The sequence below is a fragment of the Bos taurus genome, chromosome X, assembly GCF_002263795.3.
Source record: "Bos taurus isolate L1 Dominette 01449 registration number 42190680 breed Hereford chromosome X, ARS-UCD2.0, whole genome shotgun sequence".
Taxonomy (NCBI): Eukaryota; Metazoa; Chordata; class Mammalia; order Artiodactyla; family Bovidae; genus Bos; species Bos taurus.
Window position 1 is genome coordinate 2,570,321 of NC_037357.1, and position 26,798 is coordinate 2,597,118.

At 38.3% G+C, this 26,798-nt stretch overlaps 1 protein-coding gene across 1 annotated transcript in view; it reads left to right on the forward strand.

Moving 5' to 3' along the window:
* The window catches only part of WDR44 (WD repeat domain 44), a 93,148-nt gene that overhangs the window by 35,628 nt on the left and 30,722 nt on the right, over positions 1–26,798 (forward strand). The window contains 9 exon segments of the mRNA NM_174774.2: positions 222–296; positions 8,922–9,558; positions 10,321–10,451; positions 12,260–12,355; positions 15,984–16,120; positions 17,722–17,805; positions 22,613–22,719; positions 23,693–23,844; positions 26,227–26,365. Coding sequence (NP_777199.1) covers positions 222–296; positions 8,922–9,558; positions 10,321–10,451; positions 12,260–12,355; positions 15,984–16,120; positions 17,722–17,805; positions 22,613–22,719; positions 23,693–23,844; positions 26,227–26,365 — 1,558 coding nt within the window.

The window sequence follows — 26,798 nt, forward strand, 5'->3', positions numbered from 1 at the left end:
CCTATTACAGTAGAAAAATAGAAAATTGCTGATTGGTAACCTTCTTATGAAAATTAAATTGTCCCAATTGGCATAAAATCTCTGGGAATCTATACCCAAACGTCTAAGCCCTTTATGGGCCGTTGATTTATTAATGCTATAATTTCTAATTTGTACCTATTTTAAACAGAGTTTTAAAAAGAGATGTCATCATTTGGTTTGTTCTTTTCTTTTGAAAATAGGAAACAGAGAACTCTGCATACAAAGTTGGAAATGAGTCCACTGTACAAGAACTGAAACAAGATGTATCTAAAAAGGTTGGTAAGATAAAATGTCAGTATTAATTTAGCAGATGTCATATTTATATGGTATATTTAAAGTGGAAATTTTTTTTATATTATTTTAGCATAGTACCCTGTACATGCTGGATGTTCAGTAAATGTTCCTTGAATCTGTTGAATTTGATTTAAAGCACATTATACTTTTTAGAAGTCATTTTGTAATCCAACTAATTGGTAATTTATCTTTGAATCAGTATTTTGAAAAATGTTTTATAATGTATTTTTGTTTTTCATACTTGTATTTTTGTTAGAGTAAGCCATAGCTACTCTTGAGGTTCGTAACAAGAGGTAAAGGTATTGAAAAGCTTAGTGCAGCTTTTAACTCCTAATGTCTTGAGGAGTTAGAGGTTACAAGAAGTCATTACTTTAGTAGTACATTTGATACTTTTTAAGGAATTGATGATATGAACCTTCAGAGGTTGATTTACTAAAAGAGACTGAGCATAAGATAAAAATGTTGACAATGGGTTGTTAACAGTATTGGGATAAAGACCAAGGAGAAAGAATGGTGTGTGTTCATTCATTTATATAAGTTTTGAGTGTTTTCTGTGCCCCAGGCACTGTTCTAGCCAGTGGATTTCCAGAGACCAATGAGATGACACATCTACCCCAGAGTTTCTCAACAGCAGCACTTTGGGATGAATAATTGTTTGTTGTGGAGGGAAAGGGAGACTGTTCTGTACATATTAGGAATGTTTAGCAGCATTCCTGGCTTTGACTCATTGGATGTCAGATCCCAACCCCCACCCACCCCTACCCCATCTTGGCAACCAAAAATGTCTCCAGACATCACCAAATGTCTAGGGGAATGGTACTAGGCACAATCACCACCCCTAAAGATTCATTGTTGCACCCTTATGGACTTTAGAAAATTAATGGACTACAAATTTTAATATTGATCCTACATTTTCCTTTGGGCTTCCCTGGTGGCTCAGCAGTAAAGAATCTGCCTGCAGTGCAGGAGACCTGGGTTCGATCCCTGGATCGGGACGATCTCCTGGAGCAGGGTAGGGCAACCCACTCCAGTATTCTTGCCTGGAGAATTCCATGGACAGGGAAGCCTGGTGGGCTACAGTTCATGGAGTTGCAAAGAGTCAGATACAACACAACTGAGTGACTATAACTAAGTATAGTTAGTAGCCCCCCACCCCCAAAAGTGACTTTTTAAGGAGAGTTTAAAAGCTGAAAAAAATAGTGAATACTATGGGGACAATAGGGCTTTCCAGGTGGCTCCGTGGTAAAAAATCTGCCTGCCAGTGCAGGAGATACAAGTTTGATTCCTGAGTTTGGAAGATCCCCTGGAGAAGGAAATGGCAACCCACCCCAGTATTCTTGCATGGAGAATCCCCATGCGCAGAGGAGTCTGGTGGGCTACAGTCCATGAGATTGCAAAGAGTCAGACACAACACGACTGAGTGACTATAACTAAGTATAGTTAGTAGCCCCCCACCCTCAAAAGCTACAGTCCATGGGGTCACAAGAGTCTGACACAGCTTAGCAACTAAACCACTACCACCACCCTCAAAAGTGGCGTTTTAAGGAGAGTTTAGAAGCTGAAAAAATAGTAAACACTATGGGGCAATAGGGCTTCCCAGTTGGTTCAGTAGTAAAGAATCTGCCTGCCAATGCAGGAGATGTGGGTTTGATTCCTGAGTTGGGAAGATCCCCTGGAGGAAGAAATAGCAACCGCTCCAATAATTCTTACCTGGAGAGTTCCATGAACAGAGGAACCTGGCAGGCTACAGTCCATGGGGTTGTGAAGAGTCAGACACAACTGACTGATGATGCATGCACACAGGGCTATATAGAGTGAGTCTTAAGACTCTAGGTAGTAGTTTTTAAGTTCTAGGCCATTCAGGTAAATTAAGTGTCCAACATTAATGATACAGGGTATGGAGTTATGTGCTGGATCAGGACACAATCCCTGTCCTCAGTAACTTACATTTTAGTAGAATAAATTAGATGAACACAAAACTGAATGTAATAAGTTTTCAAATAAACTCTCAAACTATTACAGGAAAACAAGAGAGACTTTACTTTCTGCTTGAGGATAGGAATGGGGAAGGAGGAAGTAGCATCTGAACTGGTTCTTGATGGATGGATAAGATTTGGGCAGGCAGAGATGGAAGAGGAGAGGCATAAACAAAGGCGTGGAGATGAGGAATGTGTGGAATGTTTGACCATGAGTCTAGAAACCAAATTTAGGGCCAGATTATGGGAATGCCTCTTATGTCATGCTAAAACATCTGGTTTTTATTTTATAGTTGCTGTGAAAGGAATGAGTTTTTCGAAGCAGGAGGGTGATAGGAAACAAAGTTTTGATTCTCACTGTTCTTTTGCTCATTCCCTGTTTGCTGCCTCCTGAAACCCAGGGGGAAAAAAAACAGAGCTAGGTACTATAAATAGGTGCTATGGGAGCATATCAAGAGGTAGAAAACATGGGCCTTGCTTTCCAGGTGTAGAGAAAATATTTTATACAGAGTTAGCTCATGTACTACTCTGCATTTATTATATTCTAGTTCATATTATAATGAACAGTAAGACTGATAGGAGTTCAGAAGAGGAAGAGATTGTCTTCAGGTAAGGGCTGAGGGAAGGCTTAAGACTTTCAACCTTTTTTAACCCCTCTGATGGCGTAGGCCTTTTCACTTTGCATAGTTATCATTTGAAACCTTTACATTCACCTCATCTCGCGGTGCCCACTTGGGTCTGCACACTTTTAGCAGATAACCTTGCTTTCCATTGCTTGTAAGTGTCAGAGGCTGTGCTGTGCTAAGTTGTTTCAGTCATGTCTGACTCTTTGCGACCCTATGCACTTTAGCTGACCAGGCTCCTCTGTCCATGGGGATCCTCCAGGCAAGAATACTGGTGTGGGTTGCCATGCCCTGCTCCAGGGGATCTTCCCGACCCGGGGATAGAACCGGCGGCTCCTGCATTGCAGGTAGATTATTTACTGCTGAGCCACCAGGGAAGCCCATCAGAGGCTAAGAAGCCTAAATTCACTCCTTTCCGTCATCTCGAATTTCCCTCACTGCAAATTTTCATCTTTTACCTCTTTTTCATGTAATTCCTGAGAATTTAGTATTCTTTTTTTTTCCTGTCCAAAGTAGAATGGTATAAAGAACACTGGACTTTTGGAGAAAAACCTGGATTTCAGTTTTGACCTTGTAGTTTACTAGCTGTGGGACCTTGGGCAAAATTCTTAATGCCTCTGTCTCAGATTCCTGCTTTTGTATGGTTGTTATGCAGTTGCTGAGTCATGTGCATCTCTTTTGACCCCATGAACTGCAGTACACCAGGCTTCACTGTCCTTCACTATGTCCTGTAATTTGCTCAAACTCATATCCATTGAGTGTATTGAGTCCATTGAGTGATGCCATTCAACCGTCTCATCTGTTGCCCCCTTCTCTTCCTGCCCTCAGTCTTTCTCAGCATCAGGGTCTTTTCCAGTGAGTTGGCTCTTCACATCAAGTGACCAAAGTATTGGAGCTTCAGCTTCAGCATCAGTCCTCCAATAAGTGCTCAGGGTTGATTTCCTTTAGGATTGACTGGTTTGATCTCCCAACAGTCCAAGGGACTCTCCAGAGTCATCTCCAACACCACAGTTTGAAAGCATCAATTCTTCTACAGTCAGCCATAAATGGTCCAATTCTCACATCTGTACATGACTACTGGAAAACCATAGCTTTGACTGTGTAGAACTTTGTCAGCAAAATGAAGTCTCTGTCTAGGTCTATCATAGCTTTTCTTCCAAGGAGCAAGTGTCTTTTAATTTCATGGCTGCAGTCACCATCCACTGTGATTTTGGAGCCTAAGAAAATAAAATCTGCCACTGTTTCCACTTTTCCCCCATCTATTTGCCATAAAGTGATGGGACCAGATGCCATGATCTTAGTGTTTGATGTTGTATTTTAAGCCAGCTTTTTCACTCTCTTTCACCTTCATCAAAAGGCTCTTTAGTTCCACTTCACTTTCTGCCATTAGAGTAGTATCATCTGCATATCTGAGGTTTTTGATATTTCTCCTTGCAGTCTTGACTGCAGCTTGTGATTCATCCAGCCTGTCATTTCACATGATGTACTCTGCATATAAGTTAAATAAGCAGAGTGACAATATACAGCCTTGTCCTACTCCTTTCTAAATTTTGAACCAGTCTGTTGTTCCATGTCTGGTTCTAACTGTCGCTTCTTGGCCTGCATATAGGTTTCTCAGGAGTCAGGTAAGGTGATCTGGTATTCCCATCTCCTTCAGAATTTTCCACAGTTTGCTGTGACCCACACAGTCAAAGGCTTTACCACAGTCAATGAAGCAGAAGTAGATGTTTTTCTGGGTGGAATTCCCTTGCTTTTTCTATGATCCAGTGGATGTTGGCAGTTGGATCTCTGGTTCCTCTGCCTTTTCTAAATCCATCTTATACATCTGAGATTTCTTGGTTCACATACTGTTTAAGGGTTTTGAACATTACCTTGCTAACATGTGGAATGAGTGCAATTGTGCAGTAGTTTGAACATTCTTTGGCATTGCCTTTCTTTGGGATTAGAATGAAAACACCTTTTCCAGTCCTGTGGCCATTGATGAGTTTTCCAAATTTGCTGACATGTTGAGTTCCACACTTTAACAGTATCATCTTTTAGGATTTGAAATAGCTCAGCTGGAATTCCATCACAGTCACTAACTTTGTTCGTAGTGATGCTTCCTAAGCCCCACTTGGCTTCACACTGCAGGATGTCTGGCTCTAGGTGAGTGACACCTTTGTAGTTATACGGGTTACTAAAACCCTTTTTGTACAGTTCTTCTGTGTATTATTGCCACTTCTTCTCAGTCTCTTGTTCCGTTAGGTCCTTGCTGTTTCTGTCCTTTATTGTGCCAATCTTTGCATGAAATGTTCCCTTGGTATCTCCAATTTTCTTGATGAGAACTCTAGTCTTTCCCATTCTGTTGATTTCCTCTGTTTCTTTGCATTGTTCACTTAAGAAGGCTTTGTTATCTCTCCTTGCTGTTCTCTAGAACTCTGCATTCAGTTGGTTATATCTTTCTCTTTCTCCTTTGCCTTTTGCTTCCCTTCTTTTCTCAGCTATTTGTAAGACCTCCTCAGACAACCATTTTTATTTTCTTGCATTTCTTTTTCTTTGGGATGGTTTTGGTCACCATTCACTATACAGTGTTACTAACCTCCATCCATAGTTCTTCAGGCACTCTACCAAATCTAATCCCTTGAGTCTATTTGTCACTTCCACTGTATAATAAGGGATGTGATTTAGGTCATACCTGAATGGTTTAGTGGTTTTCCCTACTTTCTTCAATTTGAGCCTGAATTTTGCAATAAGCACCTCATGATCTGAGCCGCAGTCAGCTCCAGGTCTTATTTTTGCTTATAGAGCTTCTCCATCTTTGACTGCAAAGATTATATAATCAGTCTGATTTCAGTATTGACCATCTGGTGATGTCCATGTATAGAGTCATCTCTTGTGTTGTTGGAAAAGGGTGTTCATTATGACCAATGTGTTTGCTTGACAAACTCTGTTAACCTTTGCCCTGCTTCATTTTGTACTCCAAGGCCAAACTTGACTATTACTCCAAGTATCTCTTGACTTTTGCATTCCTATCCCCTGTGATGATAAGGACATCTTTTTTTTTTTGGTGTTATTTCTAGGTCTTATAGGTCATCATAGAACAGTTCATCATCAGCTTCTTCAGCATTAGTGGTTGGGGCATAGGCTTGGTTTACTGTCATGTTGAATGATTTGCCTTGGAAACAAACAGAGATCATTCTGTCATTTTTGAGATTGCACCTAAGTACTGCATTTTGGACTCTTCTGTTGACTATGAGGGCTACACCATTTCTTTTAAGGGATTTTTGCCCACAGTAGTAGATATAATGGTCATCTGAGTTAAATTCTCCCATTCCTGTCCATTTTAGTTCACTGATTCCTAAAATGTTGATGTTTACTCTTACCATCTCCTGCTTGACCATGTCTAATTTACCTTGATTCATGGACCTAACATTCCAGATTCCCATGCAATATTGTTCTTTACAACATCAATCTATAACTTTCACCACAACACACATCCACAACTGGCATCATTTCTGCTTTGGCTCAGCCTCTTTATTCTTTCTGGAGCTATTTCTCTACTCTTATCCAGTAGCATATTAGACACAGAGCTGATGATGTGGGGCTCATCTTTCAGTGTCATATCTTTTTGCCTCTTCATACCGTTCATGGGGTTCTCGAGGCAAGGATACTGAACTGCTTTGCCATCCCCTTTTCCAGTGGACCACGGTTTGTCAGAACTCTTCACCATGACTCATCCATCTTGGGTGTCCTGCACTACATGGTCCAGAGCTTCATTGAATTACACAAGGCTATGATCCACATGATCATTTTGGTTAGCTTTCTGTGATTGTTTTTGTTCTGGAGGCTGTGAAATTGTAGTTTTTGCTTCTTCTATCTGCCTTCTGATGGATGAGCATAAGAGGGTTGTGCAAGCTTTCTGATGGGAGGGACTGGCTGTCTTGCTCTGATGGACAGGGACATGCTCAATAAATCTTTAATCCAATTTTCTGCTAATGGGTGGGGCTGCTTTTGTCGAAGGGAGATAATCTAGTTACCTCACAAAAGCTGTGTAAAGATTGAATAGAAAATGTGTGTACTGGATCTAATACACAGCAGACCCTCTTCTTCCAGAACTTATCTTCCTTTCCTTTGGCACATTCCCTTCAGCTTATAAAAATGCTGGAGCACTTTCTTGAACCCTCTTCCATGTGTAGCCAAGCTTTTTGAGAACATAGACTGTACTGGCTGTCCCTGTACCTCTTTTTTAAAAGATTTATTTGTTTGTTTTTGGTTGTGCTGGATCTTTGTCACTGCACACTGGCTTTCTCTAGTTGTGATGATCGGGAACTACTCTTCATTATATGCGCATTGCGGTTGCTTCTCTTGTTGTGGAGCACAGCCTCTAGGGCGCATGGACTTCAGTGGCTGTGGCATGTGAGCTCAGTAGTTGTGGTGCACTGCACAGGCCCACCTGCTCCACAGCATATGGGATCCTCCCAGGACAGGGACTGAACCCCGCATCCCCTGCACTGGCAGGCAGGCTCCTAACCACTAGACCACCCGTGATGCCCTTCACCTCTTATTCCTTCTTGAACCTACTATAATCTGGCTTCCATTACTGCTAAAGGACTCAGTGCTCAGTAACTACCTAATTCACAAATTAGATGGAGTCTAGTTAATATTTCTCTGGTGAAAGTAAGGTAGATCTAGGATAAAAATTTGAAGATTGACAAAAAAATCATATATAGAATATGCTGCAAAATCAAGGATGAATATTATTGAATGACATACTATCCAGTTCAACCTGGCACAAATTTGTAGTAAATCACATCAGGATAGTTTCATGAGACATTCTGTTAATTTTCTGGAGCCAAAGAATTGAGAAAGCAGAAGTCATTTATGGCTCTGTGGTAGAAAGATAAGTGAGTGGACTGGGAGATTTAATGTGTTAATGATGACAGGACTGAGTAGAAAATATATTTTCTTCTAAATATTGGTAGAAGTAACAGAACGCCTGCCTGTATTTTTCAACTATAGATAAGACATAAAAGGGGAAAAAGGCAAGATGAGCTGGGTATTTGAACTGTTGATGCTCCTGACATCTCTTTGCAGAGCAGGGCATTAGATGTAGTCTGTTTAAGAACTTTCATCTCTCTGGATCTACTAGCTTTTCATGTTCAGGCCTGAGTTCTGAGCTAAACAGCTTAAATTCTTATACAAGGTGGTTTTCATTCTCATAGCTTTGTTAACTAGACTCAAACCAGCAGGCTATTACTGCAACTAACTTGGCATAAATATGTAAATAAACTATGACATGAAGCATCTGAATATAAATTTAGGTTTAAACTTTTTTTTACAGGATTGATTGAATTTTTGTGATTACATGAACTAACACAGATTCCTTGTTATAATGATTAAGAGTACAGTTTCTGGAACCAAGCTCCCTACATTTATACCAGTTTCATCACTTACTAGCTTTGTAACCTTGAATAAATCTCTCTGACGTAGTTCCCTCATTTGTATACTGATGATAGTAAGAGTGCTGTCTTATAAGGTTGTTATAAAGATTAAAACACATAAAGTGGTAAGAACATTGCCTGGCACATAGTAAGTAAAATATAAATGATTAGCTAATATTATGTTCTTGAAAATCATTTCACTGTTTTTTTTTTGTATTTTATTTTATTTATTTTTATTTTTTACTTTACAATATTGTATTGGTTTTGCCATACATCAACATGAATCTGCCACGGGTGTACACGTGTTCCCAATCCTGAACCCCCCTCCCACCTCCCTCTTCATACCATCCCTCTGGGTCATCCCAGTGCACCAGCCCCAAGCTTCCTGTATCCTGCATCGAACCTAGACTGGCGATTCATTTCTTATATGATATTATACATGTTTCAATGCCATTCTCCTAAATCATCCCCTCCTCCCTCTCCCACAGAGTCCAAAAGACTGTTCTATACATCTGTGTCTCTTGCTGTCTCGCATACAGGGTTATCGTTACCATCTTTCTAAATTCTGCTTTTTAACCTTTCATCAGATTATTGAAAGTATTATTGAGGAGAGTCAGAAAGTAATACAGCTTGAAGATGATTCTTTGGATTCCAAAGGAAAAGGACAATCTGATCAGGCTACTGCCAGTCCTGTCACAGCTGGAACAGAACTTAGCAATATACCTGGACTGTTAGCCATAGATCAAGTACTGCAGGAAGATTCCCAGAAGGCAGAGAGTCAGGATGTATCTGAAGAAACTGAATTAGAATCAAAACAGTGTTTTCCTTCTGATGACACATGTGAGAAGCCAGTAGATGAAACCACAAAGTTAACCGAAATAAGTTCAACTGCACAGCTTAATGTGCCTGAAACTGTAACAGAAGTGTTGAACAAGGAAGAAGTGGAAGTCAAAGAAAGTGATGTTCTAGAATCTGCATCCTCACACTCCTTATCTACAAAAGATTTTGCTGTAGTGGAAGAAGTTGCACCTGCCAAACCGCCAAGACAGCTTACTCCAGAACCTGATATAGTAGCTAGTACAAAGAAGCCTGTTCCAGCACGCCCACCCCCTCCAGCTAACTTCCCACCTCCTAGGCCCCCACCTCCATCTCGACCTGCTCCACCACCAAGAAAAAAGAAGAGTGAATTGGAGTTTGAGGCTCTTAAGACACCTGATCTAGATGGTAAGTATTAATTGAGAAACAACTATCTTTGTGGGGAGTTTGGGGAGTTGAAACTTGACCTTTCTGATTTTTTTTTTTCAATTTATGCTGTATTTAGGCAATGGCAACCCACTCCAGTACTCTTGCCTGGAAAATCCCATGGACGGAGGAGCCTGGTGGGCTACAGTCCCTGGGGTCGCTAAGAGTTGGGCACGACTGAGCGACTTCAATTTCACTTTTCACTTTCATGCATTGGAGAAGGAAATGGCAACCCACTCCAGTGTTCTTGCCTGGAGAATCCCAGGGACAGGGGAGCCTGGTGGGCTTCCATCTATGGGGTCGCACAGAGTCGGACACGACTGAAGCGACTTAGCAGCAGCAGCAGTAACCACATTGATGACCAAGTTATAAAATGTATTTTAGTAACAGAAAGCCAAAATGTTTACATTGGTATTGTTACATTATTGTAATTAAACATTTCAGCAGACTTTCAAATCTGTTACCATTGGAGAGCCAGAGTGGCACAGTAAAAAGAACATAGGATTTGGACTTAGGATTTGAATTCAAGCCCCAGATCTCTTCATGTATAAGGTGTATAGCCTTGAGGAATTTAAATAACTTACTTGAACCCTGGTTTCCCCTTATATAAAAAGAGAGTAATGAAACCACTTTTCTCATAGAATTGTTCTAAGAATCAGATAAAGATTTAAGCACTTCTAAGCTATGAATAAGGTCATATAAGTGTTGGTTGTTGTTGTTATTATTATATTATTATTTTTGCAGTTCCCAAAGAGAATATTACATCTGATACTCTCCTAACTACAAACATGGCTTCAGAGAGTACAGTCAAAGATTCTCAGCCTTCTCTTGATTTGGCAAGTGCTACCAGTGGAGATAAAATAGTTACTGCCCAGGTTGGTGAATATGTGTTATATTTGATACAGGCTCTCAACTTTCTGCAACTAACTGGTTTGTTGATTGTTGAACCTTCTTTCTTCTCCAGGCCAAATATTTCCTTGTCTCCAAAACCTGGCTACCATATCCCTTGTCCAGCTCTGCTACTAAGTAGCGGACTGATTCTAGCAACCTATTTAACATCTGAGTCTGAAATGGCTCATTGATCAAATTTGGGGAAAACCTTCCTTGAAGGTTTCTTGCAAGATTGAAATGAGCTAAAGTATGCCAGGTACCTGGTATGTGTGTTCAAAAAGTGACAGATGCTGCTATATGTAGTATTTATTAAAAAAAGCAACTACCGTCTTCATTTACCTGACTTACAATGGTCAAAGGACTTCCCAGGTGGTGCTAGTGGTGAAGAACTTGCCTGCCAATGCAGGAGACATAAGGGATGAGGCTTCTATCCCTAGGTCAGAAAGATCTCCTGGAGGAGGGTATGGCAACCCACTACAGTATTCTTGTCTGGAGAATCCCATGAACCGAGGACTGTAGGGTCGCAAAGAGTCATACACAACTGAAGCGACTTAACACACACACACACACACATAGTGGTCAGATTGGGAACGTTAATTTTTTTGTAATTTCATTTTCCTAATCATGAAAAAAAAAAAAAAACCTTCATACAGTAGACTATACATCCATATATGAGGCAATATAGAAAGAACTTGATAACATGAATTTCTACCTCTGCCAAATTCTGGGATTGAAGGGTTACTTATGTGGTAGCTCTGATGGGGCAGGTTGGCAGACTGGAAGATATTATCATACTAAGTGAAGTAAGTCAAATAGAGAAAGACAAATATCATATGATATTGCTTATATGCAGAATCTTAAAAAGTTATACAAATGAATTTATTTACAGAACAGAAACAGACTTAGAGAATTGAACTTATGATAACCAGGGGTGGGGGAAAAGAGTAGGTGAGGTAGACTGAGAGTTTGGAATTGACGTATACACACTACCATATTTAAAATAGATAATCAACAAGGACCTATTATATAGCACTGGGAACTCTGCTCAATATTCTGTAATAACCTAAATGAGAAAAGAACTTGAAAAAGAAGAGCTACGTGTATATGTATAACTGAATCACTTTGCTATATACCTGAAACTGACACAACATTGTTAATCAACTATACTTCAATATAAAAAATTTTTATTTTGTTAAAAAATCAAGGATTCTGTGGCCACTGAACTTGCAATAAAATTCAAATCACACATACACACAAAAAGACACAATGGTCTTTTCATAGCCTTAGAGCAGAGGTCAATAGTGGCCTCATTTTATAGGGTCCTCAAGCTAAAAATGGTCTTTGTACTTTTAAAGCATTGTGTTTTTGTTTTTTTTTTAAAAAGAATATGCAACAGACACTATATGTGAAGCAAAACACTTAAAATCTTTACTATCTGGCTGTACGGGAAGAAGTTTGCCAACCCCTGCCCTCAAGACATCCATGTGTATAGTCCTGATTAATGGCAAATTTTACTAGCAGAGGACTGATTTTGGACCAAGTTCAAATAGAACATTTATTTGCTTTCAAGACTACTCAGACATTATTTCATGAGCAGCAACACTTTTGGTACCTAATGTTTTTTAGCATGATGGGAATAATAAAAGACTGAAATGGAATGTTCTATTTAAATTTTCAGTAGGCTCCATTATCTGTATTATGGAATTCTTTAGAACTGTGTGTGGTAATGAATAATTGAATATTTATAAAAACTGACTCAGTCTACTTTCTGTTTATAAAATTATAATTTCAGGAAAATGGAAAAGCACCTGATGGGCAGACAATAGCCGGTGAAGTGATGGGCCCTCAGAGACCTAGATCCAACTCTGGGAGAGAGCTTACTGATGAGGTATAATTAAATTTTTTTTGTTTGTTCTTGAAAATATAAAATATAAAGATCATAGTGAGAAGATGAAAAAATTCCAGAGATGAATGGTGATGGTGGTTGCACGGCAATGTAAAGGTAGTTGATGCCACTGAACTATACAATTAAAAGGGGTTATAATGATAAATTTGTATTATATATATTTTACTATGATCAAAAAATAAGTTTATTGCTATTAGGCAAAAAATCATATTGTAAAAGAAAAAATGAAAATTGAAGATTGTCTTAGTTTTTGTTTTTTTAATGTGCTGGAAGTTTAACTCTGACTTAAACTTGCCCTTTCACACAATTATGCTATGCTATGCTATGCTAAGTCACTTCAGTCGTGTCTGACTCTGTGCGACCCCATAGACGGCAGCCCACCAGGCTCCCCCGTCCCTGGGATTCTCCAGGCAAGAACACTGGAGTAGATTGCCATTTCCTTCTCCAGTGCATGAAAGTAAAAAGTGAAAGTGAAGTTGCTCAGTCATGTCTGACTCTTAGCGACTCCATGGACTGCAGCCTACCAGGCTCCTCCATCCATGGGATTTTCCAGGCAAGAGTACTGGAGTGGGGTGCCATTGCCTTCTCCTCACACAATTATATGGTAGAATAAATGTATTGAAAGCCAAGGCCTATGTTTCATAGGAAGTGGGCTTAAAAGGAACTTGATATTATAGACATGTGTCTTTATACATGTTAGATGATGTATAGTATATACAAGCTCAATGCTTGATTCTTAACTTACAGTTTAGTATATATTGGTTGGCTAATTTATTCAGAATGAAACTTTGAAGCAAAATCTTAGTTTTTGTTTCTTTTAAACAATGCATTTTTTAAAAAATTATTGTACCTTGGAAAACAGTTTTGTAGTTCCTCAAAATATTAAACATTGAGTTACCATGTTTAATATTAGATACAAATAGATTTAAGGGACTAGATCTGATAGATAGAGTGCCTGATGAACTATGGACAGAGGTTCATGACATTGTACAGGAGACAGGGATCAAGACCATCCCCATGGAAAAGAAATGCAAAAAAGCAAAATGACTGTCTGGGGAGACCTTACAAACAGCTGTGAAAAGAAGAGAAGCGAAAAGCAAAGGAGAAAAGAAAAGATACAAGCATCTGAATGCAGAGTTCCAAAGAATAGCGAGAACAGATAAGAAAGGCTTCCTCAGCCATCAATGCAAAGAAATAGAGGAAAACAACAGAATGGGAAAGACTAGAGATTTCTTCAAGAAAATTAAAGATACCAAGGGAATATTTCATGCAGAGATGGGCTCAATAAAGGACAGAAATGGTATGGACCTAGCAGAAGCAGAAGATATTAAGAAGATGTGGCAAGAATACACAGAAGAACTATACAAAATCTTCACGACCCAGACAATCATGATGGTATGATCACTCACCTAGAGCCAGACATCCTGGAATGGGAAGTCAAGTGGGCCTTAGAAAGCATCACTACAAACAAAGCTTGTGGAGGTGATGGAATTCCAATTGAGCTATTTCAAATCCTGAAAGATGATGCTGTGAAAGTGTGTTGCACTCAATATGCCAGCAAATTTGGAAAACTCAGTAGTGGCCACAGGACTGGAAAAGGTAAGTTTTAACTCCAATCCCAAAGAAAGGCAATGCCAAAGAATGCTCAAACTACCACACAATTGCACTCATCTCACACGCTAGTAAAGTACTGCTCAAAATTCTCCAAGCCAGGCTTCAGCAGTACGTGAACCGTGAACTTCCAGATGTTCAAGCTGGTTTTAGAAAAGGCAGAGGAACCAGAGATCAAATTGCCAACATCCGCTGGATCATCGAAAAAGCAAGAGAGTTCCAGAAAAACATATTTCTGCTTTATTGACTATGCCAAAGCGTTTGACTGTGTGGATCACAATAAACTGTGGAAAATTCTTAAAGAGATGGGAATACCAGACCACCTGAACTGCCTCTTGAGAAACCTATATGCAGGTCAGGAAGCAACAGTTAGAACTGGACATGGAACCACAGACTGATTCCAAATAGGAAAAGGAGTATGTCAAGGCTGTATATTGTCACCCTGTTTATTTAACTTATATGCAGAGTACATCATGAGAAACGCTGGGCTGGAAGAAGCACAAGCTGGAATCAAGATTCCCAGGAGAAATATCAATAACCTCAGATATGCAGATGACACCACCCTTATGGCAGAAAGTGAAGAGGAACTCAAAAGCCTCTTGATGAAAGTGAAAAAGGAGAGTGAAAAAGTTGGCCTAAAGCTCAACATTCAGAAAATGAAGATCATGGCATCTGGTCCCATCACTTCATGGGAAATAGATGGGGAAACAGTGGAAACAGTGTCAGACTTTATTTTTGGGGGCTCCAAAATCACTGCAGATGGTGACTGCCGCCGTGAAATGAAAAGACGCTTACTCCTTGGAAGGAAAGTTATGACCAACCTAGATAGCATATTGAAAAGCAGAGACATAACTTTGCCAACAAAGGTCCGTCTAGTCAAGGCTGTGGTTTTTCCAGTGATCGTATATGGCTGTGAGAGTTGGACTGTGAAGAAAGCTGAGCACCGAAGAATTGATGCTTTTGAACTGTGGTGTTGTAGAAGACTCTTGAGAGTCCCTTGGACTGCAAGGAGATCCATCCAGTCCATTCTAAAGGAGATCAGCCCTGGGTGTTCTTTGGAAGGAATGATACTAAAGCTGAAACTCTAGTATTTTGGCCACCTCATGCAAAGAGTTGACTCATTGGAAAAGACTCTGATGCTGGGAGGGATTGGGGGCAGGAGGAAAAGGGGACGTCTGAGGATGAGATGCATGGATGACATCACCGACTCAATGGACGTGAGTTTGAGTGAACTCCGGGAGTTGGTGGTGGACAGGGAGGCCTGGCATGCTGCGATTCATGGGGTCGCAAAGAGTCAGATACGACTGAGCAACTGAACTGAATTGAACTGAACTGAGTTACCATGACCCAGCAATACCACTCCTATGTATACAGCAAAGTGAAATGAAAACATGTCCACACAAAAAATGTACATAGGTGTTCATAACTAGCTAAAGTGTGGAAACAATACAAATGTCTGATAAAGAGATAAATAAAATGTAGTATATCCATCCATGTGGACTATATTTTGGCAATTAAAAAGAATGAGCTTCTGATACATGCCATAACACAAATGAACCTTGAAAGCATGATGCTAAGTGAAAGAAGCCAATCACAAAAGACTACATACTATATAATATAATTTATATGAAATGCCCAGAATAGGCAATTACATAGAGGAAAAAAGTAGATTAGTGGTTGCCAGGAACTGGGAGGAAAAGGGAATAACGTATGACAGCTAATGGATATAGGGGTTTCTCTTGAGGGAGGCAGAAATGTTCTAAATTTAGATGATGGTGGTAGTTGTACAACTTTGTGAGTGTACTAAAAACTGTTGAATTATATATTAAATGTGTACAGTATGTGGTGTGGGAATTGTATCTCACTAAAAATGTTTATAAAATTATTGCACACAGTACTGAATGTATCTAGAAAATTCTTAGCTTAAATATTTTAGGATTTTGTGGACTCAAAAAGATAATTAAATTATAGGTATTCTTGGTATTATTTTTTACTTCAGGAAATTTTAGCCAGTGTAATGATTAAAAACCTAGATACTGGAGAAGAAATACCTTTGAGTCTTGCAGAAGAGAAACTGCCAACGGGTATTAATCCTCTCACTCTACACATCATGAGAAGGACTAAGGAATATGTAAGGTATGGCCTAATGTTATTATTCATCATTTGTAGTATTTCATTCAAAGTGGTGAAGAGTTCTGTTTATGAACTGTGAGAGTCCCTAATTTGGTTTCATTCAGTGTTCTTTTTTTAAAGTTAGAATTAAAATAGAGTCAATTAATGTATATATTCTTAAACTTTGTGCCCTCTTTTTGAAAACAAGTTCTTTTTTAAGATTCCACATTTAAGTGATATCATAAAGTATTTGTCTTTTTGTGTCTGATTTATTTCATTTAGTTTAATGTTCCCAAGGTCTATTCATATTGTCACAAGTGGCTGGATTTCCTTCCTTTTTATGGCTGAATAACATTCCTGTGTGTATCACATTTTCTTCATTTAACTTTGTTCTCTGTTATAACTGTGCAGTTACTTGGGGGGAAATATATATCTTAGTTCAGTTCAGTTCAGTTGCTCAGTTGTGTCTGACTCTTTACGACCCCATGGACCGCAGCATGCCAGGCCTCCCTGTCCATCACCAACTCCCAGAGTTTACCCAAACTCATGTCCATTGAATCAGTGATACCATCCAACCATCTCATTCTCTGTAGTCCCCTTCTCCTGACTTCAATCTTTCCCAGCATCAGGGTCTTTTCAAATGAGTCAGCTCTTCGCATGAGGTGGCCAAAGTATTGGAGTTTCAGCTTCAACATCGAACACTCAGGACCGAGGGATGGGGGTGCCTGGTGAGCTGCCGTCTGTGGGGATGCACAGAGTCGGACACAACTGAAGTGACTTAGCAGCAGCAGATAGCAGATTCAAAAGCAGAGACATTACTTTGCCAACAAAGGTCCGTCTAGTCAAGGCTATGGGGCAAAGTAATGTCTCTGCTTTTGAATATGCTATCTAGGTTGGTCATAACTTTCCTTCCAAGGAGTAAGTGTCTTTTAGTATCATGGCTGCAGTCACCATCTTCAGTGATTTTGGAACCCCCAAAAATAAAGTCTGACACTGTTTCCACTGTTTCCCCATCTATTTGCCATGAAGTGATGGGACCGGATTCCATGGTATATCTTAAATATCATACTATTTGGTTTGTCTTCTTTTAAAATGATTTATATTATTCTAGAGACAATATTAAAACATGAAAGGCTAAAAAGCCATGTGGGATAAATACCTGATCTTCTGAAACCTAGCTTTAAGGATCAGAAATTTATACATAATTGTATTGTCTTTTTAGGGTCAGACAGTCTTTAGAGTGAAATGATTGACTTTACTGTGAGAAATATGTAGACCCAAGAAATAATTTCTTTGAAACCAAAGCTTTCACATGATGTGCCTGATAAGTAAGGAGGGAGATATTTACAAGTTAATTTGTCATTTCTGCACAGCATGTTTTACCCAGCACAATGCCTTTTTTGTGTTCGTTTTTTCATAAATTCCTGAATTGCATTTGTTTATGTTTTATGCATTGTACCATCTTTCAAGTCTTTTAATTCTCAGGGTCATTTAAATTAAACTTACATAAAGCGTGTAAACATTTTTTTTCTTAACACTGATTAGTTAATTGTATAGTAAGTATACATAGAGATTTTTGAGAAGTTTTGAGAAATGGCTTCTTTTAAAATGACTTCTTCTTGTAGTAATGATGCAGCACAGTCAGACGATGAAGAGAAGTTACAGTCTCAACAAACAGATACTGATGGTGGACGGTTAAAACAGAAAACGTGAGTTACATCCAATTTCTTCATTTCAGGCTTCTGTTATCTATTACTGTGTGTGTGTGTGTGTGTGTGTGTGTGTGTGTGTGTGTGTGTATGTGTTTTATGTATGATAACTTTCATATTGTTTTAAATCTATGCTCTGGCCAGTTTGTTTATCCATCTACCACCACCACTCCCTGCCCTCAGGCAATGGATTATGAGTTCCTTGAGGCTGTCTTGGTCATTTTTATAGCATCTGACATACAGTAAATTATCAATACATTTTGCTTCATGCTTGTATTATTTTTCTGATGATAGATAGGTACCAGAAGTGTTGGTAGAAGAACATGAATTGTTCTTGAAGTTGCTTTTCCATTTCACATCATCTCTCCAAATCCTATTTGTCTTTCTAAACTCAACTACATGACACTCTTCCTGACCACTCCAGTTCATAATAGATTTTCCTGTTCTCAATTTCAATGACAGCTATAGTCTATATACCATACATTTGCTATTTATATTATCTTAAATTGTTTTCTGATTTAAAAAATAAAATAAATACATGTTAAACAACTAGACCATAAGAATTGATGCTTTTGAACGTTGGTGTTGAAGAAGATTCTTGAGAGTCCTTTAGACTGCAAGGAGATCAAACCAGTCAATCGTAAAGGAAGTCAATCCTAAATATTCATTGAAAGGACTAATGCTGAAGCTGCAGTACTTTGGCCACCTGATGCGAAGAACTGACTCATTTGGAAAGACCCTGATGCTGGGAAAGATTGAAGGCAAGAGAAGGGGACAACAGAGGATGAGATGGTTGGATGGCATCACCTACTCAGTGGACATGAGATTAAGCAAGCTCCAGGAGATGGTGAAGGACAGGGAAGCCTGGCATGCTGCAGTCCGTGGGGTCACAAAGAGTCAGACATGACTGAATGACTGAACAATATATTGCAAAAGGATTTTGATCATACCATTCTGTTTTCCTGTATGAAAATCTAGCACAGTGGTAGACATGTAGGATTTCCTTGATTATACACAAGTCCCTTGTTGTTCAGTCACTCAGTTGTGTCTGACTCTTTGCGACCCCATGGACTGCAACATGTCAGGCTTACCTGTGCTTCACTATCTCCCAGAGTTTGCTCAAATTCATGTCCATTGAGACAATGATGCCATCCAACCATCTCATCTTCTGTCACGCCCTTCTCCTGCCCTCAGTCATTCCCAGTATCAGGGTCTTTTCAAATGCGTGGTGGCTAAAGTACTGGAGCTTCAGCTTCAGCATCAGTCCTTCCAATACGTATTCAGGACTGATTTCCTTTTGACTGATTTGATCTCCTTGCTGTCCAAGGGACTCTCAAGAGTCTTCTCCAGCACCATGGTTGGAAAGCATCAGTTCTTTGGCACTCAGCTTACTTTATGGTCCAAGTCTCACATCCATACATGACTACTGGAAAAACCATAGCTGTGACTATACGGACCTTTGTCGGCAAAGTGATGTCTCTGCTTTTGAATACGCTGTCTAGGTTTGTCACAGCTTTTCTTCCAAGGAGCAAGCGTCTTATAATTTCATGGCTGCAGTCACTGTCTGCAGTGATTTTTGGAGCCCAAGAAAATAAAGTCTGTCATTGTTTCCATTGTTTCCCCATCTATTTGTCATGAAGTGATAGGACTGGATGCCGTGATTTTCATTTTTTGAATGTTGAGTTTAAAGCCAGCTTTTTCACTCTCCTCTTTCACCTTCATCAAGAGGCTCTTTAGTTCTTCTTCGCTTTCTGCCATTAGGGTGGTATCATCTGCATATCTGAGATTATTGATATTTCTCCTCGCAATTTTGATTCCCGCTTGTGATTCATCCAGCCTGGCAGGCATTTTTCATGATGTACTCTGCATGCAAGTTAAATAAACAGGGTGATAATATACAGCCTTGACCTACTCGTTTCCCAGTTTTGCATTGTCTATTGTTCCATGTCTAATTCTAACTGTTCCATTTAATCTGCATGTAGGTTTCTCAGGAGACAGGTAAGGTGGTTTGGTATTCCAGTCTCTTTAAGAATTTCCCACAATTTGTTGTAATACACAGTCAAAGGCTTTAGTGTCATCAGTGAATCAGAAATAGGTGTTTTCCCCTTGCTTTTTCTATGATCCAGTGGATATTGGCAATTTGATCTCTGGTTCCTTTGCCTTTTCTTAATCTAGCTTGTATATCTGGAAGTCCTTTAATTGGCAATAATTTAGTCTAAGGCCAAAGTGAGTTCTCCACTCAAGTCTGATCTTTTCCTCATGTGGAAAGTATAGCAAAGAAAGCTTTGAGATTTTTTTAGAAAAGGTATGCCCACAGTGGAGGTATATGATAACACCTCAGCCATCTGGACTTTGGCTGTCTAACAGTGGCAACTATTAAGGACCGTATAATTAGAATTATTCAGGAGACATATAGACCTCTAGGAAAGAGAATGCTCCATGCAGTAAAGCTCATTATTTTTCAAAAAGAAAAGCTCCTCAGGTTTATTGAAAACCTTTATACTTACTTCTTACATAATTTTAAAAAGTCTGGTCATCTGATATTTAATCTCAGAGCAAAATAGAAGCATCAGACCATGACAAATATAAGTTAGCACATAAGAATGTCAGAGAATACTCTGATTGCAAGAGAAGAATGAGGAAAATGATAAAAAGGACTCATATATTGCTCAACCATTCCACACGGCAGTGCTTTCAACTTCTTCTCACATCATGATGTTCAGAACATGGTATTATTTGCACTGAATCCTGGGGTAAGCTGATGAGGCAGCTGATGGCCAGAAGAGACTGACCCAGGGTTCTGCTTTCTCTGGGCCCTACCCTATTGCCTTGAAGGCTGAGAGGGAAACCATTATTATGGCCCACTTGGAATCATTTGAGAACCCTTGGTGTATTAAAGAATAGTAAAGATGGTAACTGACCCTGTTTATTAAAGAAATTTATTGAGCACTAAGTGCCATTGAAGAAGGCACAAATGTATGTATTTTAGAGATGGTATCATACAAAATGGCTAAAATATCTGCTTTCTTGCTTATAATAGTAGTAAACCTATAGTTAACCAGAAAAATATAATTTCAGTTATAAATAGCAGAGACCTTATTGTGATTTTAAAAATGGTTTATCTGTTTTTAATCTCTACATGTATTTAATCTCTGTATCACAGATATAAACTAGTGGTTACCAGTGGGGAGAAGGAAGAAGGGAGAGGCAAGATAGGGGTAGGGGATTAAGAGATACACACTGCTATGTATAAAATAAGCTACAAGGATATATTGTACAGCATGGGGAATATAACCACTATTTTATAATAACTTTATTTAATTTTTATTTTATATTGGAGTATAGTTGACTTACAATATCATGTTAGCTTAACTTACAACAAAGTGATTCAGTTATGCATGTGCATATATCCATTCTTTTTCAGATTCCTTTCCCATATAAGTTATTAGAGAATATTGAATAGGGTTTCCTGTGCTATACAGTAGATTCTTGTTGATTATCTATTTTATATATAGTAGTATGTATATGTCAATCCCAAACTCCTAATTTATCTCCTCCCCTCCACCTTTCCCCCTTTCCCCTTTGGTAACTGTAAGTTTGTTTTCAAAGTCTGTGAGTATGTTTCTGTTTTGTAAATAAGTTCATTTGTATGGTTTTTTTAGATTCCACATGTAAGTGATAACATATGATATTTGTGTTTGACTTACTTCACTTGTGTATGATAACCTCTAGGTCCATCCATGTTGCTACAAATCTCATTATTTCATTCTTTTTTATGGCTGATTAATATTCCATTGTATATATATACCTCATCGTCTTTATTCATTCCTTTGTTGATGGACATTTAGGTTGCTTCCATGTCTTGGCTATTGTGAGTAATGTACATTGGAGGTGCATATATCTTTTCAAAGTGTGCTTTTCTCCAGATATATTCCCAGAGGAGTGGGATTGCTGGACCATATGGTAGTTCTTTTTTATTTTTTTAAAGAATCTCCATACTGTTCTCCATAGTGGTTTTACCAATTTAAATTCCCACCAACATGTGGGAGGGTTCCCTTTTTGCCCTACCCTCTCCAGCATTTATTGTTTGTAGACTTTCTGATGATGACCATTCTGGCTGATGTGAGGTGATGCCTCGTTGTATTTTGATTTGTATTTCTATAATAATTAAGGATGTAGAGCATCTTTCCTTCTGCTTTTTTGCCATCTATATGTCTTCTTTGGAGAAATGTATATTTAGATCTTCTGCTCATTTTTAATTGGATTGTTTTGTTTTTGTTTTTTTTTTGATATTCAGCTGGCAGGAGCTGTTTTTTATATTTTGGGGATTAGTCCCTTGCTGGTCACTTCATTTGCAAATATTTTCTCCCATTCTGTGGGTTGTCTTTTGTTTATGATTTCCTTTGCTGTGCAGAAGCTTTTAAGTTTAATTAGATCCCATTTTTTTGTTGTTTTTATTTTCATTACTCCAGGAGTTAGCTCCAAAAAGATAGTGCTGCAATTTATGCCAAAGAGTGTTCTACCTATGTTTTCCTCTAGTGACATGATAATGCTGTAGAGGATATGATACTGTCACTGGGGGGACTGCCTATATTTCCTTTGTAGCCATATTGATTTAAGTATATTTATTGCATAGAACAAGGGATTTGGGGTGTTAAACACCTACTATTTATATAAAAAAGGTATTATTTCAAAATGATACTCTTTACCAGTCACAGCTCATGAGATTATCTGTGAATTGTTGAACTTTGGAGTTAAGAAGAAGTAATCTGGGTTGGGTTTTTTTTTTTTTTACATTTTTGGTAAGGACTCAACTAAAGAAGTTCCTAGGAAAATCAGTAAAGAGAGCGAAGCACCTTGCTGAGGAATATGGTGAACGTGCTGTAAATAAAGTTAAAAGTGTTAGAGACGAAGGTAAGAGAAATAGAACCCTTCAACTGAATATTTAATTGATTTGTAGTCATTTAAGTTTAGCCTATAGTTTATAATAAACATTGTATTTTATTGAAAGTAATAAATCTTTATAGCTTTTATCTTAGCATTTCAATAAATCATATTACTCTCACTATCAATTTTATGAGTGGAAAGAAAAATGTATTTATCTTAAACATGAATTTGTACATATTTTGTGACTGCAGCAACTTGGAAGAGGTGTTTGTTCAATAATCAGTTGTAAATTAGTTTTGTAAGATCAGTGTTTATAAATATTCTCAAAATTAGGTAGATTTTCTGAATTTCTGCACCTTAACTTCCTGTGGCCTTGTTATAACTGTATTGATTTGTTACATAGTATTTATTCTGTGCCAAACACTGCTCTCAGCACTTTCATCTGTATTAGCTCATTTACTCCTCTTAAAAAGTCTATGAAGTAAGTATCATTATTGTTGTTGTTTAGTCACTAAGTCATATCTGATTCTTTGTGACTCTGTGGACTGTAGCCCACCAGGCTCCTCTGTCCGTGGGTTTTCCCAGGCAAGAATACTGCAATGTGTTGCCATTTCCTTCTCTAGGGGATCTTCCCAACCCAGGGATTGAACCCATGTCTCCTGCATTGCAGGCGGCTTCTTTACCACTGAGCCACCAGGGAAACCCCCACGACTGAATACAGCAGGGATACCATTATTATCCCATTTTATAGATAGGAAAACTGAGGCACAGAAAGGTCAAATACCTTGCCCATAGTCACATAGATAATGACAGAGCTGAATTTGGACCCAGGCAGTCTGGTACTACCAGACTCCATGCTGCTAAACCAATATGCTATTTAGTAGTAGACAGATTTTGCTTTTCCAATTAATGAATCTTCTTGGTAAGCAGTAGATATGAAAATATGATTGTAGCAATATCTACATTAGCTAGTGATGCTTTCTATTGCTTTTCTATTCAGTTTTTCATACTGATCAAGATGATCCTTCATCAAGTGATGATGAAGGAATGCCATACACAAGACCAGTTAAATTCAAAGCAGCACATGGCTTCAAAGGACCTTACGATTTTGATCAGATCAAAGTGGTACAAGATCTTAGTGGTGAACATATGGTAAGCAACCTTTTTATTTTTAAGGATTGATTCTGTTTTCGTTGAGAGAAATAATTTGACTTCTATAAAGCTGATGTCTTCTTATATATATAATTTTGCTAGCCTGAGCCTGAAGAGTGAATTGATATTAATATGATTTAATAAATAAGTAATGCAGAGTCCATCTTTGAATTGTTGTTCAAGAAGTGACTTATAAGTAAACTCTAGGCCTGTATCATTAAGAAAGCTGTGTAAACTTTCTTTTACCAAAGAAAGGTACCAAACTTAAAAGCAATTAAGGGTGATCTGTCACTTTGAACAATGTTTAAAATGTTCCCTCGTATATTTTAAATAATTTATACAAATATTTCAGAAGCTCGGTATATTTTGTGAAGTGAAAGAGCAAAGAGAGAGAGAGAGGGGTACACGTTGTCTTAAAATGTACCAAAGTAGATGTCAAGTTCACAAAGTACATCACAGTTACCCCCTGAAAATGCTAGAAACACAGGGAAGAGTGTAATAAACTCAGAACTGGGTAAGTGATGCTGTGGGTCTTTGACCAGGGAATCTACTTATTTATTTACATTTTTAAATCTAAAAGTTGGCTTATACATATCAGGCAGCAACCAGATTTGAATTTACTTTGGTACTTACAATCTACACATAAAACGTTTGAGTTGTAGAGCATGGGGAACTATATTCAATATCCTGTGATAAACTATAATGGAAAAGAATATGAAAAAGAATACGTATTATGTTTACAACTGAAACACTGTGCTTGCTATATGGCAGAAATTAACACAGCATTGTAAATCAGCTACACTTCAATAAAATAAAAGTTTATGAAACGAGTCGCCAGTCCAGGTTCGATGCACGATACTGGATGCTTGGGGCTGGTGTACTGGGACGACCCAGAGGGAGGGTATGGGGAAGGAGGAGGGAGGAGGGTTCAGGATGGGGAGCACGGGTATACCTGTGGCGGATTCATTTTGATGTTTGGCAAAACTAATACAATATTGTAAAGTTTAAAAATAAAATAAAATTTAAAAAAAGCTTGAGTTGTTTATAGTAAGTTCCTTAAGGAATCTGATGAATTTCCTTGTACTGTATTGAGTCTTTTTCAGTATTTCTAGTTTTAAGTTAAAATCTCATGGCAATAAGCTCCAAATGACAAATTTCTTAACATTTTTGTGGGAATTTTGTGGAAATGAATATTCCATTAAATAAACTGTTACCTCTAACTTGGATGATCTTTTTGATCTGCATAGATGTATGTTATCAATTTAATAGTGGTTATAAGATTATTTGGGATTTGGCCTTTCCATTTTAAGGATTCACATTCTTTATTGCTTTCCCCCACATACCTCCCCACTCTTTTCAGTACTGTCTGTCTGAGAATTTTAGCAATATGCTACAAAACTTTTTTCTGGGGAGAAAAACAGAATGAGACCACACCATTCCAACACTTCCAAATGCCCAGTGCTGTGAGGGTTACTGCTAAGGTGCACCTTATTCTTCCCTCAGCCCTTGTCAGGAGTTGTCATTGCTATTCTCACGGCTGTGCCCCCTTCTATTCCACTTGCTGTCATGTTCAGCTAGGAGACTTAAGACCCCAGACTAGGCTTTGTACTTTTGCAGTGAAGATTTCTGGCCACCTCAGATTTCCCATTTCCATTAATATGTGGACAATATATGGGTCTTGAAGATGTTAGTTTACATTATAGAAAACTGTAGCTCAGCTGTCTTTCCCCCTGTCTTCTAAAGGCCCCTTTTGTGGTATTATAGCACCACTGGACTGTTAGCTTTAAATGGTGCTAGTAATGTGAGCATTATTTTAGTATACAATAAGTCCCCTACATACAAACCTTCAACCTGCTAACTTTCAAAGATGCAAACCTGCGTTCGCATGTCCAATCATGTAAGCTAGTTCACGTGTCTGGCATACGTGGTCACATGTGTGCATCCTCTTCAGGTGGTTGTGCTTTTGTGTACTTTACAGTACTGTATAGAGTACAGTAGTACAGTATCCTTATTTCAAGCCCAGGATGTCTGGAAGCAAGTATAAAAGCAGTGGTGATATAGGTGGTACTACTGTACTGTTCAAGGTACTGTACTGTCAGATTAAAAATGTCTTAATTTTTTGTGTTTGTATATTATTTGTTTGAAAAGTATCATAAATGTATTACAGTACAGTACTATATAGCCGATTGTGTTAGTTGGGTATACCTAAGCTAACTTTGTTGGACTTAAGAACAAATTGGATTTATGAAGGCACTTTTGGAATGGAAATTGTTCATATTCAGGGACTTTATGTATCATTTGGCATACAACTTATAAGGGGTTTTTTTGGCTGAAAAATAATGTCTCAACTTTTGAACTTTGAACCTTCCTTTGTTTTCACAGGGAGCTGTGTGGACCATGAAATTTTCTCACTGTGGCAGATTACTTGCCTCTGCTGGACAAGACAATGTAGTGAGAATATGGGCTTTAAAAAATGCTTTTGACTATTTCAACAATATGCGAATGAAATACAATACAGAAGGTATTTTTCCTTTATTGGCAGGGTTTAAAAAATCCTGACACATCTGGCATTTTTACATTTTAGGTATAATAATGCCCTCTTATCTGGCAATCATTTGCAGCAACCACTATTTTCCATATAAGCCACAAACCTAAAAATAAGACAGAAGTCAACAGCAAAAAGCATCTAAACCCAGTGGGAAAAACTACCACAAAGTTTTTTACTTTATCTCTTATCAGGTATACTGCAGAGTTAAATTTATGAACTATCGAGGACAAGGTTGTTTGGTTTCCCCTGGTAACTTTCAGGTCTATCCTAGGTTAAAAGGAAATGTGTGATTAATCTAGAAAAAGAATGAGAATAATACATACGTCTAATAAGTAAAGAATGATTAAGGAAACATAAGCCATGGAAAGTAAATGTGATTTGTCAATACATCAAAGAGTATATGAAA